Source organism: Ranitomeya imitator, chromosome 3, assembly GCF_032444005.1.
Source record: "Ranitomeya imitator isolate aRanImi1 chromosome 3, aRanImi1.pri, whole genome shotgun sequence".
Taxonomy (NCBI): Eukaryota; Metazoa; Chordata; class Amphibia; order Anura; family Dendrobatidae; genus Ranitomeya; species Ranitomeya imitator.
Genome location: NC_091284.1, coordinates 571,916,469 through 571,933,781, shown reverse-complemented (window position 1 = coordinate 571,933,781; position 17,313 = coordinate 571,916,469). Strand labels below are relative to the sequence as shown.

General features: G+C 48.8%; 1 protein-coding gene and 1 long non-coding RNA gene across 8 annotated transcripts in view; one reads left to right on the top strand and one right to left on the bottom strand.

Annotated features, from left to right (window-relative positions):
• POGLUT2 (protein O-glucosyltransferase 2) overlaps positions 1–17,313 on the top strand; it is a 279,270-nt gene that overhangs the window by 51,085 nt on the left and 210,872 nt on the right. For all 7 annotated transcript variants that reach the window (XM_069757956.1, XM_069757957.1, XM_069757955.1 and 4 more), the window contains exon 5: positions 6,850–7,019. In XM_069757956.1, the coding sequence (XP_069614057.1) occupies positions 6,850–7,019 (170 nt within the window). The remainder of the gene's footprint in view (positions 1–6,849; positions 7,020–17,313) is intronic.
• Positions 1–17,313, bottom strand: part of LOC138670540 (uncharacterized) — a 119,579-nt gene that overhangs the window by 7,103 nt on the left and 95,163 nt on the right. The gene's annotated exons all lie outside the window — the stretch shown is intronic.

Here is a 17,313-nt window from a genome sequence, read left to right as displayed (position 1 = left end):
ATTGTGGTCTGAGGAGGTCTCCAAGGCCTTTAACTCCATAAAGTCACACTTCGCTAGCGCTCCCATCCTACATCGCCCCGATGTAGATAAGCCATTTATCATGGAGGTGGATGCATCATCTGTTGGTGCTGGAGCAGTCCTCTTCCAAAAGGATGCTCAAGGTCGGAAGCATCCTTGCTTCTTCTTTTCTAAGACCTTCTCACCAGCAGAGAGGAATTATTCCATCGGGGACAGGGAGTTGCTAGCCATGAAGTTGGCTTTCTCGGAGTGGAGACATCTCTTGGTGGGAGCTCGTTTTCCCTTCCAAATCTTCACAGATCATAAAAATTTGGTGTACCTGCAGACAGCCCAGCGGTTAAATTCTCGCCAGGCCAGATGGTCCTTGTTCTTCTCCCAGTTTCATTTCACCGTCCATTTTCTGTCTGGGAGAAGAACATTCGTGCTGACGCTCTCTCTCGCTCCGTTGTGTCATCTGTGGAGGAGGAAGAGGAGCCTCGGCTTATTGTCCCCACCGAGAGCCTGAGAACTGTGGCCCCGGTTTCGCTAGAGTCTGTGCCTCCGGGCAAGACTTTTGTACCATCCAGTATGCGACCAGAGGTTCTCTCTTGGGCACACTCGTCCAGGGTGGGTGGACATTTTGGTTCCAAAAGGACATCTGAGTTACTGGCGAGGACATACTGGTGGCCGCATATGGCTCGTGATGTCGCAGACTATGTTCGGGTGTGTGTCTCTTGCGCCAAGAACCTGTCACCTCGGCAACGGCCAGCTGGGTTGCTTTACCCTCTGCCGGTGGCGGACAGGCCCTGGGAGATGGTCGGGATGGACTTTGTGGTGGGCTTACCCAAGTCTCGTAGCTGCACCATTATCTGGGTGATCACCGACCATTTTTCCAAAATGGTTCTTTTGGTGCCTCTTCCACGGCTACCTTCTGCACGGGCTCTGGCAGTCTTGTTCATCAAGCATATCCTTCGCTTACACGGTATGCCGCACAAGATTGTCAGTGACCGGGGTCCCCAGTTTGCGTCTCGATTCTGGAGGGAGCTTTGTCGTTTACTCAGTATTGAGTTAAATCTCTCCTCGGCTTATCATCCCGAGACGAATGGGTTGTTTGAGAGAGCCAATCAGACTCTGGTCACTTATTTACGACATTTTGTTTCTGCCAGGCAGGATGACTGGGCATCCTTGTTACCGTGGGCAGAGTTTGCCCTTAACAACGCTGTAGCTGACTCCACCGGTCAGACTCCTTTCCTCCTTAATTACGGCCAGCATCCGCGGGTTCCTGTGCCTATGCCCATGTCCTCTGCTGACTCCAGGGTGGCAGACTGGGCAGTGGAGGCACGAGACATTTGGGACCGCACTCAGGATGCCATCCGAGCCTCCAAGGAGAGGATGAGGTCCTCCGCTGATGCACATCGGCGCCCTGCCCCGACCTTTGCTCCTGGCGACTTAGTGTGGCTCTCTGCTCGTAACATCAGGCTGCGTGTTCAGTCTACTAATTTTGCTCCTCTCTACTTGGGTCCCTTCAAGAGACTCGAACAGGTTAATCCTGAGGTCTACCGTCTAGCCCTTCCTCCACGCCTAGGTATCACCGACACCTTTCATGTGTCCCTCCTTAAGCCCGTATACATGTCCCGGTGTTCTGAGTCATCTGCTGGGACATCGGGTTCGTCTACGGACGATTACGAGGTGAACGCTATTTTGGGGTGTAAGGTGGTTTGTGGCAAAAAATTTTATTTGGTGGACTGGAAGGGTTACGGTCCTGAGGATAGGTCCTGGGAGCCTCCTGAGCACATTCGGGCTCCGCAGCTCATTGCTGCCTTCGAACGTAGTGAGGCCCAAGGAGGGGGGGGGGTCATGTTAGGGGTCGAGTTCCCACCTCTGCACAGGGGGAATCTCGGGCCATCTCCGCTGTGGTCTCCCATTCTTCTCCTGCCACAGTGGAGCCTGCTCAGCGGAGACGTCAGTCCCAGCGTCTTGCTCAGTCCCACTCTGTACAAAGAGTTACTGCTGCTTTTCCTGCTTCTGCCATTGAAGCCAGTGCTGGGCAACGGCAAGCAGACGCTTCTAGGACTAAGTCCTGCTTTTCTCGTTCTGAGCATGCCCAGAGTAAGATCTCTCAGTGGAGATCGAGGGTCACATGGTCAGATACTGCAGCTAAGTCCATCGGTCCTTTCAGGAAGGTCCTGTAGGTGCTCTGGCTTTGTGGCAGCCTCTCATTGGTCCTTCTAGGAAGGTCCTGTGCGTGCTGCAACTATTTAAGGCTCGCATGGCCGCACTGCCATGCGCTAGTAATGTTCTATGTTATGTGCTTTGCGCCAGTGTGGTCACGTAAGAGTGTGTTCAGGGACCCGGCTGAAATAAGCCCCTAGAATGCTGGCACCTCCGGCGAGGAGATTGTGTTTGTATGTATTCAGGGACCTGGCTGAAATAAGCCCCTAGAATGCTGGCACCTCCGGCGAGGAGTTTTGTGTGCATGCGTGACCACTGACTGCTCTCTTTTTGGGCAGTTGTGCCTCTGTGAAGTCTAACAGGGCACAGTACTTTGCTTTCACGGCTACTCTGTGAATTAACTGAGTTAGTCCATACCGCCATATAGTGCCGCCGTTTGCTAGCAGCAGGTTCTCCTGCACGGTGGACCCCGGGTTGCAAACGCACCAATAACAATAAAAACATCTATATTTACTCGGTGCATTCCGCTAGCCCTAACAGCGCGTACCTAAAATAATCCAAAACTTTACTGATACAATATACAGTAACAGCACCATAAAACCCATAAAATATTAATGCTAAGACCTGATGTGCCCTCAGTAAGTTGCAAAAATGGGCAGTGTACGGCTATATCAGATACTAGTATATTGCCAAAGTACGGTATGTTGCGTACATGAGCAGACTGGATATCAACAAAATCTCGTCAATAATTAACAGACATAATTGCTATATCACATCTACTAAAGCATAATGGTAGTTTGGCAGAAATTGGACTATAACTCAAGTGTCAACCAACAGAAATACATAAGATATTAGAATGTGGCACAACTTTGATTAAGTAATGTATTACCAAGAGGATCCAATGTGGCCTAACAGGTCATGTCGCTCCCTAAACAATCACCAATGTATATAAACAGATATTACCACAAAAATAGCCCAGATAGCCCAAGGCAAACAAACGATGAGGGCTAACCATAACCATTATGGTTAACCATTTCCACTAACCAGTGGAAATAATCAAGGTAGGTGACTAAAGGTACCTTCACACTCAGCGACGCTGCAGCGATACCGACAACGATGTCGATCGCTGCAGCGTCGCTTTTTGGTCGCTGGAGAGCTGTCACACAGACAGCTCTCCAGCGACCAACGATCCCAAGGTACCCAGGTAACCAGGGTAAACATCGGGTTACTAAGCACAGGGCCGCGCTTAGTAACCCGATGTTTACCCTGGTTACCAGCGTAAAAGTAAAAAAAAAAACAAACACTACATAATTACCTACCGCTGTCTGTCCCCGGCGCTCAGCTTCTCTGCACTCCTCCTGCACTGGCTGTGAGCACAGCGGCCGGAAAGCAGAGCGGTGACGTCACCGCTCTGCTTTCCGGCTGACCGACGCTCACAGCCAGTGCAGGAGGAGTGCAGAGAAGCAGAGTGCCGGGGACAGACAGCGGTAGGTAAGTATGTAGTGTTTGTTTTTTTTTACTTTTACGCTGGTAACCAGGGTAAACATCGGGTTACTAAGCGCGGCCCTGCGCTTAGTGACCCAATGTTTACCCTGGTTACCAGTGAAGACATCGCTGGATCGGTGTCACACACGCCGATCCAGCGATGTCTGCAGGGAGTCCAGCGACAAAATAAAGTTCTGGACTTTCCTCAGCGACCAACGATCTCCCAGCAGGGGCCTGATCGTTGGTCGCTGTCACACAGAACGATTTCCTTAACGATATCGTTGCTACGTCACAAAAAGCAACGATATCGTTAACACTATCGTTATGTGTGAAGGTACCTTAAGCCCTAATAGACTAAATGGGGTTTGATGCTTTCTCTGATGAAACTATAACTAACTACGATAGACATGGGGTTGTCAGGGTGCTGACCTGACTTATGGATTTGCCTCTGGGTGATATCTCATTACTCTCTCTTATGCCTGCACTCTGGCAGCTATGCTGTTAATATTGCGATACTTCATCTCTTAAATTGCTCTTCATATCAATTTAGTCTTGATAATTTGGTGATCCCTGAGCTCCCACTGATGGGCCTGCCATCGACTCTGAGAAAAAATCTGAATGGAGCGATGGTAATGCATGGGCTACACTGCAACATTAAGCGTGTAAGGGACTGCTGGGGACCTATAGACAATGAATAGCATGGTAGAGCTAATACAATGCCACTGCTGCATTCCGTTGACCCCATTTTTAAGTTGGGAACCCTTTATATGCACATGCAGTTTATGCTGACTGAGGCTCCTTTAAATTTATGACTTCAAAGTTCATTCCATGTGATGGTAGAGTGTTCACAATAAGGTTCAATGAACAACAGGATTTTGAAGTGTATGTACAAGGCCAAAGTCAGTCATCATTGGTATTATGGGTATTACCCCCTTCCCAAGCTATATCATCTACCCCCAGCTATCTGCTTTCCCTCTGCTGGTTATGAAAATTACTCAGGAACCCATGCCATTTTTTTCCGAAAAATAATCATTTATTAAAATACATGTACAGTAAGCTGCAAACACACTGTACTAATTGTATGTGTCACTGACATCTTTATATCTATCTATTTTATGTGTATATGTCTATCTATTCTATTGTGTCGGGTCACATTGTGATTTTATTTTACGTGGCAGATGAAATGTCGGGTTTTCAAGGACATGGGTGTGTAAAAATCAGATGGCACTTACATGGTCCGAGTGTCGTGCGATTTTTTTTTTTCTCGTACCCATTGACTTGCATTGGCGAGCCTCGTCCGATTTACGAGGACAATCGCAGCATACTCAGATTCTAGATTCTTGTTGTGTTGTGTTTATTTAACTCTTCACTTAAGGTACCGTCACACTCAGCGACGCTGCAGCGATACCGACAACGATGTCGATCGCTGCAGCGTCGCTGTTTGGTCGCTGGAGAGCTGTCACACAGACATCTCTCCAGCGACCAACGATCCCGAGGTCCCCGGGTAACCAGGGTAAACATCGGGTTACTAAGCGCAGGGCCGCGCTTAGTAACCCGATGTTTACCCTGGTTACCAGCGTAAAAGTAAAAACAACAAACACTACATACTTACCTACCGCTGTCTGTCCTCGGCGCTCAGCTTCTCTGCACTCCTCCTGCACTGGCTGTGAGCACAGCGGTCGGAAAGCACAGTGGTGACGTCACCGCTCTGCTTTCCGGCTGACCGACGCTCACAGCCAGTGCAGGAGGAGTGCAGAGAAGCAGAGCGCCGGGGACAGACAGCGGTAGGTAAGTATGTAGTGTTTGTTTTTTTTACTTTTACGCTGGTAACCAGGGTAAACATCGGGTTACTAAGCGCGGCCCTGCGCTTAGTAACCCGATGTTTACCCTGGTTACCAGTGAAGACATCGCTGGATCGGTGTCACACACGCCGATCCAGCGATGTCTGCAGGGAGTCCAGCGACGAAATAAAGTTCTGGACTTTCCTCAGCGACCAACGATCTCCCAGCAGGGGCCTGATCGTTGGTCGCTGTTACACAGAACGATTTCCTTAATGATATCGTTGCTACGTCACAAAAAGCAACGATATCGTTAACGATATCGTTATGTGTGAAGGTACCTTTAATGTCTGGGTGGGAACTGGACTGTTTGACTTCTGCATCCACAGCTCTCTAGTTCGTGCTGTCCAGACAATTTCCATTTCATCTCGTCAGTTGAAACCTACAGAGTGAAGGTAACAAGCAGCATAGACAGTCCAGATCTACAGCACTGACAATAGGGCAAGGTGACAGTGACATGATTTTGCATTCGCAGCCTAAAAGCCTCATGTAACTGGACTAAGAGCCAAATGTAGCTCACATGACACTAGTTGGAAACACTGGGGTAACGTGCAGAACTTAGTGTATTCTGTCATTTCTTATCATTGTAAAAGCAATGTAAGGTTTCAGCAGGTGGCAGCATATACCAATGAATATAATGTGGAATATATCTTGTGGAGAGATGGTTTTATAATAGTACTAGATGGCAGCCCGATTCTAAAGAATCGGGAGTCTAGAATCCATATATACTTTATTTATTCAAATGTAAGAATAATACAATTAATAAATAATAGTAAGAAAGAACAAAAATAATAGGCAGTATATGGAGAAAACACCAAACAAAAGTTCAAAATTGGTGTGAAAATGTCACTGAACCACTTCACAACTAAATATATATAGTTTTGGTAAATGGTATTATCATTTTTTTGACGAAATTCGGCAGGAGCTTGAAGAGCAACGTCACTGGGCCCGCCTCCACGCAGTAGAAACTTGCTGTGAGGTAAAAATTCAAAAATCACACCAAAATGGCGGGCGGAGTGTGTCACAGTACGGCACGTTTCTGATTGGTCGCTCGCAGCAGGCGGCAACCAATCAGACACTGGACACTGCTGACGTCACTTATATCCGGACATTAGCTCCGGACATTAGCTCCGGACATTAGCTCCGGACATTAGCTCCGGACAGGAAGTTGGCACAAATTGCAGGAAGTAGTATTCTAGGCAATTATATATTAGATAGTGTAAATGTTAATTTGGAGGCTCCACAAGTTCTTCTACTTTCCAATAATATGACAGATTTATAGGACTGACACTTTCAATATCCATTGAGATGACTGTACAGTAAAATATATTATGATTCCAATGTATTCATCTTACAGGTGAAGCTTCCAGATATTGAATTCTTTGTAAATTTAGGGGACTGGCCATTGGAGAAGCAGAAGGTATCCCCCTTTCACCCCATTTTCTCCTGGTGTGGATCTCTAGAAACGAAAGATATTGTAATGCCTACGTACGACCTGACAGATTCTATATTAGAGACCATGGGAAGGTAATTTAGTCCTTCTACATCATTGTAATAATATTTTATTTGTTTATTCAGTGAATTCTATGATTACTTTGGAGGAGGGAAGTTTATTTCATTTTGGTGAACCTCACTTGTATATTAGTAATTCCTCATTAGGCCACGTTCACACATTCAGTATTTGGTCAGTAGTTTACCTCAGGATTTGTAGGTCAGGACTGGAACAATCAGAGGAAAAGTATAATAGAAACATGTCACCACTTCTGTATTACACCTAATCCTGATTTTGGCTTACAAATAATTACCGTATATACTCGAGTATAAGCCGACCCGAGTATAAGCCGACCCCCCTAATTTTGCCACAAAAAACTGGGAAAACCTATTGACTCGAGTATAAGCCTAGGGTGGAAATGCAGCATTTACCGGTGAATTTCAAAAATAAAAATAGATCATTATTTCCCCATAGCTGTGCCATATAGTGCTCTGCACCGTTCATTATTTCCCCATAGCTGTGCCATATAGTGCTCTGCACCGTTCATTATTGCCCCATAGCTGTGCCATATAGTGCTTTGCACCGTTCATATTTCCCCATAGCTCTGCCATATAGTGCTCTGCACCGTTCATATTTCCCCATAGCTCTGCCATATAGTGCTCTGCACCGTTCATATTGCCCCATATCTGTGCCCTATATGCTCTGCACCGTTCATACTGCCCCATATCTGTGCCCCATATAGTGCTCTGCACCGTTCATACTGCCCCATGTCTGTGCCCCATATAGTGCTCTGCACCGTTCATACTGCCCCCATATCTGTGCCCCATATAGTGCTCTGCACCGTTCATACTGCCCCATATCTGTGCCCTATATGCTCTGCACCGTTCATACTGCCCCATATCTGTGCCCCATATAGTGCTCTGCACCATTCATACTGCCCCATATCTGTGCCCTATATGCTCTGCACCGTTCATACTGCCCCATATCTGTGCCCTATATGCTCTGCACCGTTCATACTGCCCCCATATCTGTGCCCCATATAGTGCTCTGCACCGTTCATACTGCCCCATATCTGTGCCCCATATAGTGCTCTGCACCGTTCATACATTTTCCCATAGTAGTGCCCCATATAGTGCTCTGCACCGTTCATATTGCCCAATATATGCTCTGCACCGTTCATATTGTCCCATATATGCTCTGCACCGTTCATATTGTCCCATATATGCTCTGCACCGTTCATACTGTCCCATAGTAGTGCCCCATATAGTGCTCTGCACCGTTCATATTGCCCCATATATGCTCTGCACCGTTCATATTGTCCCATATATGCTCTGCACCGTTCATATTGTCCCATATATGCTCTGCACCGTTCATACTGTCCCATAGTAGTGCCCCATATAGTGCTCTGCACCGTTCATATTGCCCCATATATGCTCTGCACCGTTCATATTGTCCCATATATGCTCTGCACCGTTCATATTGTCCCATAGTAGTGCCCCATATAGTGCTCTGCACCGTTCATACTGCCCCAGAGATGCTCCACATAAATCTGTGCCGCTGCTGCAATAAAAAAAAAAAAGCCATACTCACCTCTCTTGATTGCAGCTCCCGGCGTCTTGTTCCGGCGTCCGGTCCCAGCGTCTCTGCACTGACTGATCAGGCAGAGGGCGCCACGCGCACTATATGCGTCATCGCGCCCTCTGACCTGAAGAGTTAGAGCGGAGCGGAACGACGCCGGGAAGATGGAGCGGCGCCCGGCGGCTGGAACGGGGACAGGTAAATATGACATACTTACCTGGTCCCGACGTCCGGCTCCCTCTGCCTGTCCCACGGTCTCCGGGTGCCGCAGCTTCTTTCTCTATCAGCGGTCACCGTTACCGCTGATTAGAGAAATGAATAGGCGGCTCCACCCCTATGGGAGGTGGAGCCGCCTATTCATTTCTCTAATGAGCGGTCCCACGTGACCGCTGAAGAGGGGAAGAACTGCAGCACAGAAGACCGTGGGACGGCAGGGGGAGCGCCAGGATCGCTGGGACTAGGTAAGTATACCTCAGCGCCCTCACCCCCTCACCCGCCGACCCTGCCACCCACCTTGACTCGAGTATAAGCCGAGAGGGGCACTTTCAGCCCAAAAATTTGGGCTGAAAATCTCGGCTTATACTCGAGTATATACGGTATGTAAAATACTAACCAAATGCTGAACATATGAACGTGGCCTTATACGTGTGAATTATTCTCTTTACAAAGCAAGAGTCTGCTGCCCTGGAGTGACAGGTCTCTGCATGTGTTCCTTCTCAGGGAGAGACCTTCCACTCCAGGAAGTCGGTGGGGAAAAGCCACTGGGGACATGCTTGTCCATCTAGAGTCCTGTGCGACTCCATCCTGCAGCATTTCAGAGTCAAACATACCCACCTGAGATAATGCAGTCAGTGCCTGATACATGCTGCCTGTTGATAGGGCATCATGTGTAGTGGTGTGGACTGTCTTACCCTGTTCCTGCCCCTAGAAGACAACAGACGCACTATGGCAATACCGTCATGTGGTTTTATATGTGAAAGTAACTTGTGTCTAGTATAATGTGATGTAATGTATTATGGTAAAATGTTAGAGCATAATGTGAATATAGCATTAGGATAAGCTTAGGACAGCATAGGATACAGAACAGGTTAGCATGCAGATAGGAAATAATTAAGGTGAGGATTAGCCCAGTGGGACAGCACTAGTGCTGATAAGAATGGGGCACATCTGTGATAGAGGGAGTTCAGTGTCAGCTAGTGAAGTGCATGGTGTAGTCCACCTTTAGGTGGGGTGGGTTGCTAGGAGAACCCTCATGGAGTTTCCAACAGCCTCTGGATCCTAGGGCTCGGGCCAGGTACCATGCCACGCACCTGGTTTTCCTACATCACAAGGTTGGTGGACATGGAGTTATATGCGGGGCAGGTGGCCAGTCCCGGTTGCACTGCTGGAGTGAACAAGTAAGGCTACTTTCACACTAGCGTTAACTGCAATCCGTCACAATGCGTCGTTTTGCAGAAAAAACGCATCCTGCAAAAGTGTTTGCAGGATGCGTTTTTTCTCCATTGACTAACATTACGCGACGCATTGCGACGGATTGCATGCGCGGCCGGAACTCCTCCCCCACCTCCCCGCACCTCACAATGGGGCAGCGGATGCGCTGAAAAGCAGCATCCGCTGCACCCGTTGTGCGGCGGAGGCAACGCTAGCGTCGGTAACCTCGGCCCGACGCACTGCGACGGGCCGGGCCCGACGCTAGTGTGAAAGAAGCCTAACTCCTAAGGCTGCAGAAGTGGTGACATGTTTCTATTATACTTTTCCTCTATTTGTTCCACTCCTGGTTTTGGCTTACAAATACTGATGTAAAATACTGACCAAATACTGCTAGTGTGACGGCAGCCTAAGGCTGATTGAGCCAGCAGGCTTTGGGGTAGTCCAGAATGAATGTGTTGCAGAAAAGAAGAGAAATTGTCGTAAGGAGGAAGGAAGTCTGAATTGCTGTGCCCTATCCCACCTGTAGCCACCTGATGAACTTGGACTGTTTGGTAAAAGTTTGACTGTTGCAAAGAACCTGGCATCCCATGTATTGTGTTAATTGGCTCCTGAGGAAGGAGGCCTGGAGGCAGCAGAGACCTGCAGCCTACAAGTGAGTGTGATGCACATCACACCTTACAGCACACTGGGATTGGGACACCCCTTGTCTGTAAAGTGCCAGAGCGCAAGCGGACAGCAGTTCAGTCGCGACAAGCGCTCTCAAACACTTTACACATGTATCAGCTGTCAAGTTCCCTTTAAGCTTATAGAAGTAACAATAAGAAATGTAATTATCTTATGCCAGCACTCACTCAGGTTCCCTTTAATAAAAATGCTCTGCCATCGCTCCGCTGAAAAAGGCCATTTAGGTTTTCTTGGATAGGTGATAACTTGCTGAGGTTGAAATAACCCTACAACACAGGTTGTAACTCATGATCAGTAACTGGATAATGCAATGTAGCTACAAATTGTCTCCACCTTTTATGTTCATTAAATGTGCAGAATAATTATAGACTATGCAAAGATTCACATTTAGGCCGGTTTCACATTTGTGGTTGTGTCCGCAGCGTTTCATCTGTAATAATCCGCATGAATTGTGTATTCCTATATTTAACATTAGGAACGCAAGTGTCTGCGTTTGATTGCGTTTTGCCGCGTTTGACGTCGCATGCGTCGTTTCGTCTGCGGTTTGGTGCGGTAAACGCTACATGTAGTAATTTTAGAGGCGTCAATTTGCCGACTTGAAACGTATGCGGTTGTTAGCGATAGAAATGCACCAAAAAACTGCTTTGCTGTCTATGTGAACGCTTGCGGCCGCATGTACATGCGTTTGCTTGCGTTCGTGAACGCATTCGTTGCACCAGAGAAAAACATGTCTAGACACTGATTAGCCACCCCCCACATACAAGGTGATAAAGGGAGGGAGTGGAAGCTTTCCAGACGCAGCAGGGCAGACACAGGAAGGAATCTACACTCAGAACAATGTGAGTATATCCTAGCCAATGCCTTTATTTTCTATTTTCTGTCTCTTCATGTCCTAATTTCTTCCATTTCTTTCTTTCTGCATGCATCAGAATGTCTTCTTCTTCTTCTTATGAGGAGCAACGTCCTGGGCCTTCTGAAGCCGAACATGTCAGTGAAGTGAGTACTCACCTCCTCAGATTGGTAAGTATTCATTGTCACATCTACACGTATAACAATTTTTTTTTTCATTTTTTTAGAGCACTTCTTCTACTGCGGCAGAGGCTGGGCAGGAGCAGCAGGGTCATGGTCGAGTGTCAAGGCGGCAGCGTGTAAGTATACAAGGCTGACTGTTTACTGTATCCTCACTTTAGTATTCTTGAATCTTCCTTTCTTTACTTTACTCTTTCTTTACAGTTTTCTTGACTTATCTTATTCATGCCATTTCTCAGCCTCTGTTTTCCTTCTTTTCCTTATGTTAATGTATACAACATTTAATGTCTTCATTTATGTTTTAGGTTCCAGAACGGGATGAGGACCTCATTGACAACGATATCCTCATCTCCCTGGTCCATGAGCGAGTCCCGTTGTGGGACACCCGGGTTCCACAGCACTCGGACAACGTGACTGTCACGATCCAATTTTGGATTTGTGGCAGATCTGGTTTGCTTCAGTTTAATACCTTTTTTCCTTTTTGGTCATCGGGGGTTAATGCAGTTTTTCCCCCTCTGGTGGCCGCTCGTGTTATTGCATTGCTGCTGGCTCAGCTGATGTTTGTGGTGACCACTCCCTCCATCCTTTAAAAGGTCACCTGGTTCATCAGCTGACTGTCGGTGTTAGTTCATTCTTCAGCGACCAAGCCGGGAGTAGGAGCTAGCTGGGAACTGTTGCTCTACTGCTGTGTTCGTTTCATCTGGTGTTTCTTCCTGCAGTGCTGTGCCTTGCAGCATTAAGCTAAGTGTGGTTTACCTTTTCCTTTTCTGTATACTCTGTTTTGGTGTTATTTTTACTCTGGTGCAGTCCACCTCTCTTGGGGGAGAAAGGGGGTCACTGATAGGGTCTGCACAGGAGACAGGGATACGCTGGCGGCTCGGGCCTCCTAACCTTCATAGGTACCCCCGAGATAAGGGAAAGTCAGGGTCCCTTATAGTGGCAGGGACAGGTGCGGGTTCCAATACGCCGTCCTGCCCCTTTATCGCCGTAGACGGCGTGCCATTAACACCGACCTTCACATTTTTTTGGGTGAGCTATGGCTCAAATTCAGGCCTTTGCCCAACTGCTTCAGACCCTCACAGATGAGTTTAAGGTGCTTCGTGGTGAGGTGGTGCAGCAGCTGCAGCAGTTGGTGGGGTTTGGGGCTTTGGCCCAGAGACATGCTCAACCAGAGCCCAAGATATCTCTTCCTGAAATGTTCTCTGGAGGGAGAGATAAATTTTTGATTTTTAAGGAGGCCTGCAAGTTATACTTCAGGCTCCGCCCTCGTTCATCAGGGAGTGAGGAACAACGGGTGGGAATCATAGTTTCCCTTCTTAAAGATTATCCCCAATCCTGGGCCTTCTCCCTGCCGACCGGTTCTCCATCTCTACGGTCAGTGGACGAGTTTTTTGCGGCTCTGGCTCTGGTATATGGTGACCCGGACGGCGTCTCTTTGGTGGAATCCCGACTCCACAAGATCAAGCAGGGGGCTCGGCCGGTGGAGGAGTACTGTTCAGAGTTCAGGAGGTGGGCCACTGACACACAGTGGAATGACCCGGCCCTTAGGAGTCATTTTGTGCAGAGTCTGTCCCCTAGGTTGCAAGATACTCTGGTACAGTACGCCGCTCCCAAGTCATTGGAGGCCGCCATGTCCCTTGCCATTCGGGTGGATAGACGTTTGAGGGAGAGGCATACACCAAATGTGCCCCCGGTAGTCCTTGCTAGGGAGGAGGACACGCCTGACCAGGTGGACGAACCCATGCAGGTGGGAGGAGTTGCTTCCCAAACGGGGTTGTCTGGGGTTCGCCGTGGTGTGGGGGCATATTTTTACTGTGGGCAGACTGGTCATTTTATCAATGTCTGCCCAGCTCGTGCCAAGATACCTGTTCCATCTAAAAAGCCACGTCCCCCAGGTTGTGTGGAGGGAAGCGACCAGGGAGTGTATATTTCCTCCATTTTCTCGTCTCAGTGTACCTTACCTGCTGAGGTGGTTGTAGGTGGGGTAACTGAGAATATTCCGGTGCTTGTGGACAGTGGAGCAGGAGTCAATTTGGTGGATGCTCATTTTGTCCAGAACCATGGCCTAATGAGTAGGTCGCTAGCTAGACCTCTAAGCGTTCAGGCCATTGACTCTGTCCCGCTCAGCCAGGGGAGCATTACCCAAGTCGTTGACAAGATACATTTGCATATAGGGGCTTGTCATGAAGAGTTCCTGTCATTCTACGTCTTGGAGAACATACCAACTCCCATTGTCTTTGGTCTCCCTTGGTTGAGTAAACACAACCCGGTCATAGACTGGCGGTCCAAAGAAGTAGTCAACTGGGGTCAGTCGTGTAAGGAGTGCTGTCCAGGAGCTACGATCTCTGCCGTCCTTCTACAACCTACCCCTTCTTCTCCTGTGGGGGCACTAGGGGTGTTTGAAGGGAGTAGGGGCAAGACTCTACCCTCATTACATTCTAACCCGGTATGTCAGAGACCTCTTAGGAGGAGGGGTCGGAGGAGGGTGGTGGTTCCCTAGGTGCATAGTGGGAGTGTGAGTTTGGTGACACAGGGGGACGCCTCTGTTGTCAGTTCTATAAAGAGTTCACCATCTTGTGGCAGACGCATGCGTGAAAATAAACGTTCAGGTCCGGACCTGTGTGTGAATGATTACGTATGGGTGTCCACCAAAAATATCAGGTGGAAGTGTGGAACTGGAATCTGGAGTTCGAGGGTAATCAGGCCATACCGGGTGTCAGCCATTCTCGGTCCGAAGACTTACCAGTTGGAGTTACCCTCTGTAATGCCCATACACAACTCATTCCACAGGTCGGCGCTCTGGAGATTTGTGCCGCCTACGTTGTCATCTCCAATGTGCTGTGTCCAACGTAAACCTAAGGGTCAGGTGACTGGGGAGGTGAACTCTGGTGAATCGAGACGTTCTCACTGTAGGTTGTTTACTGGTGAGGTCCTGTGTTGAGGGTCCAGAGGCCCCTCATTGAAGGGGGGGTACTGTCACGATCCAATTTTGGATTTGTGGCAGATCTGGTTTGCTTCAGTTTAATACCTTTTTTCCTTTTTGGTCATCGGGGGTCAATGCAGTTTTTTCCCCTCTGGTGGCCGCTCGTGTTATTGCATCGGGGATTAATGCAGTTTTTCCCCCTCTGGTGGCCGCTCGTGTTATTGCATTGCTGCTGGCTCAGCTGATGTTTGTGGTGACCACTCCCTCCATCCTTTAAAAGGTCACCTGGTTCATCAGCTGACTGTCGGTGTTAGTTCATTCTTCAGCGACCAAGCCGGGAGTAGGAGCTAGCTGGGAACTGTTGCTCTACTGCTGTGTTCGTTTCATCTGGTGTTTCTTCCTGCAGTGCTGTGCCTTGCAGCATTAAGCTAAGTGTGGTTTACCTTTTCCTTTTCTGTATACTCTGTTTTGGTGTTATTTTTACTCTGGTGCAGTCCACCTCTCTTGGGGGAGAAAGGGGGTCACTGATAGGGTCTGCACAGGGGGATACAGGGATACGCTGGCGGCTCGGGCCTCCTAACCTTCATAGGTACCCCCGAGATAAGGGAAAGTCAGGGTCCCTTATAGTGGCAGGGACAGGTGCGGGTTCCAATACGCCGTCCTGCCCCTTTATCGCCGCAGACAGCGTGACAGTGACGATCCGGCACCTATGGAATGAGGTGGCCAAAGCGATGTGGGATGGATGGGACCACGCCCCTACTTGGGTCCGAAATGCATTTTGTAAGTATTGCAATGCAGTCTGAAGCAGCAGAGACCTTGGCTGTGCTCACACAACTGTGTGTGATGAGAGAAACTCTCAGGAGTTTGTCTTATCACACACAGTTGTGTGAGCATGGCCAAAAGTCCATTGTCTAACATTAATTTTTTGTTTTTTTCAACAGTGCTCAAAGTCAAAACACCTTGGCGTTCGATGAAGGACCGCATCAACAAGGACCTGCGTCAAGAGAGCCGTGTTCCCAGTGGTTCTGGAGCAAGGATCCAAAAGTACAAATACCATCACATTCTGGCATTTTTAAGACCGGTCCTTGCCCAGAGAAAGTAAGTATTTCTCCTGGTCATTAGGTTGTGTTGTATTGCCATAATCTGTATGTTTCTATCCAACAGGAGTTGGCGTTTGGTAAATTTTTGGTATTAATAGTTTTTTCCTTTTTTCACAACACATGGAGCAGCACTGTTGGCCCAGGTTCTGGAGCGGTCCTTCATCAGACAGCCACGGACCCGTCCAAGCCATCCTGCAGCGCTGCAGCAAGTGGGTCTGCCACACTAACTGGAGACCAGGAAGCTGGTCCATCAGGTCTTCCCCTTTCCCAGTCCTCTGCCCCTTTTTTTTGGGGCTCTTCCCGGCAGCGGCAGAGGGCATCGGACAGGTCCCTCATGCCCGAGTTTTTGCACTTGAGCTCGGTTTTTCACAATGGACTCAAGGCTTTGGGTGACCGAATGGATATTGCCATTAGCCACATGAATACACGTATCCAGGAGGTCACCAAAAGCCTTGACCAAGTAAAAGCCGACCTCCAGAGGCCAGCACATCATTTTTTTTTTAACCAAATTGAACAGGGCATGTCGGAACACCTTACTCCTGGTCTCCAGCTTAGTGTCATGCAGGCCTGCAATGCTGGCTTACGTGCAGGCTATGCAGCAGAGTCGGTATTTTCAGCAGACAGTGGCGGCATATCCACCTGTGCCTTCACTGTCACGATTAACCTCAATGCCGACCTCTGCTGCATACCACTGCACGGCCACCTCTATTCCTAGCACTGCCGGACACCAGTACAGCACCACCACCATGCCAAGTGCTGTAGGACAGCCCACTGCCACCACCATGACAACCGCTGCTCCTGCTTAGACCTCCTCCACTGACACCACGATGCAGCAGCAGCACCCTGGCATGGCCTTCCGTACCGCCATCACGATGCAGCAGCAGGACCCTGGCATGGCCTTCCGCTCCACCTCCACCACGATGCAGCAGGACCCAGGCATGGCCTTCCGCTCTACGAGCACAGTGGACCCTGGCCTGGCTTTCCGCTCCTCCACCACGATGCAGCAGGCATGGTCTTCCGCTCTACAAGCGCTATAGACTCTGGCATGACTGCACGCTCTACGAGCACTACGGACTCTGGCATGGCTGCACGCTTTACGAGCACTATGGACTCTGGCTTGGTTGCACGCTCTATGAGCACAGTGCAGCCGGACCCTGACAGGTCACCAACCACGACCATGCCACGACATATGAGCCCACCGAGGCTTCCCAGAACCCGGCGATCCCAGAAAGGGAGAAAAAATAAAAAACAGCGTACTATCAGTATTCCTCCCCCCTCACCTCCCAGTGTGTCTGTAATGTCAGGTTTGTCTCACCCTTCCAATGCGTCTCAGGCCTCTCATGTGTCAAGCCCTATCCCCGAACTACAGACCCCTCTAGTTTAATTGCCCCTTCTCCTGCCACCCATGCATCGTTTACACTTAGCCAGGCCTCACAGCTTCACACCCCCAGTTTCCATCACTCTACCCCAAGCAGGCACAGTTAAATAAAAATTTTGTGTATAACAAAATAAATACTATTGTTTTTTGCCCCCAATTATGTGTGGTTTATTTGTGTATTTCGCCGCCGGCAACACCTACCGTGC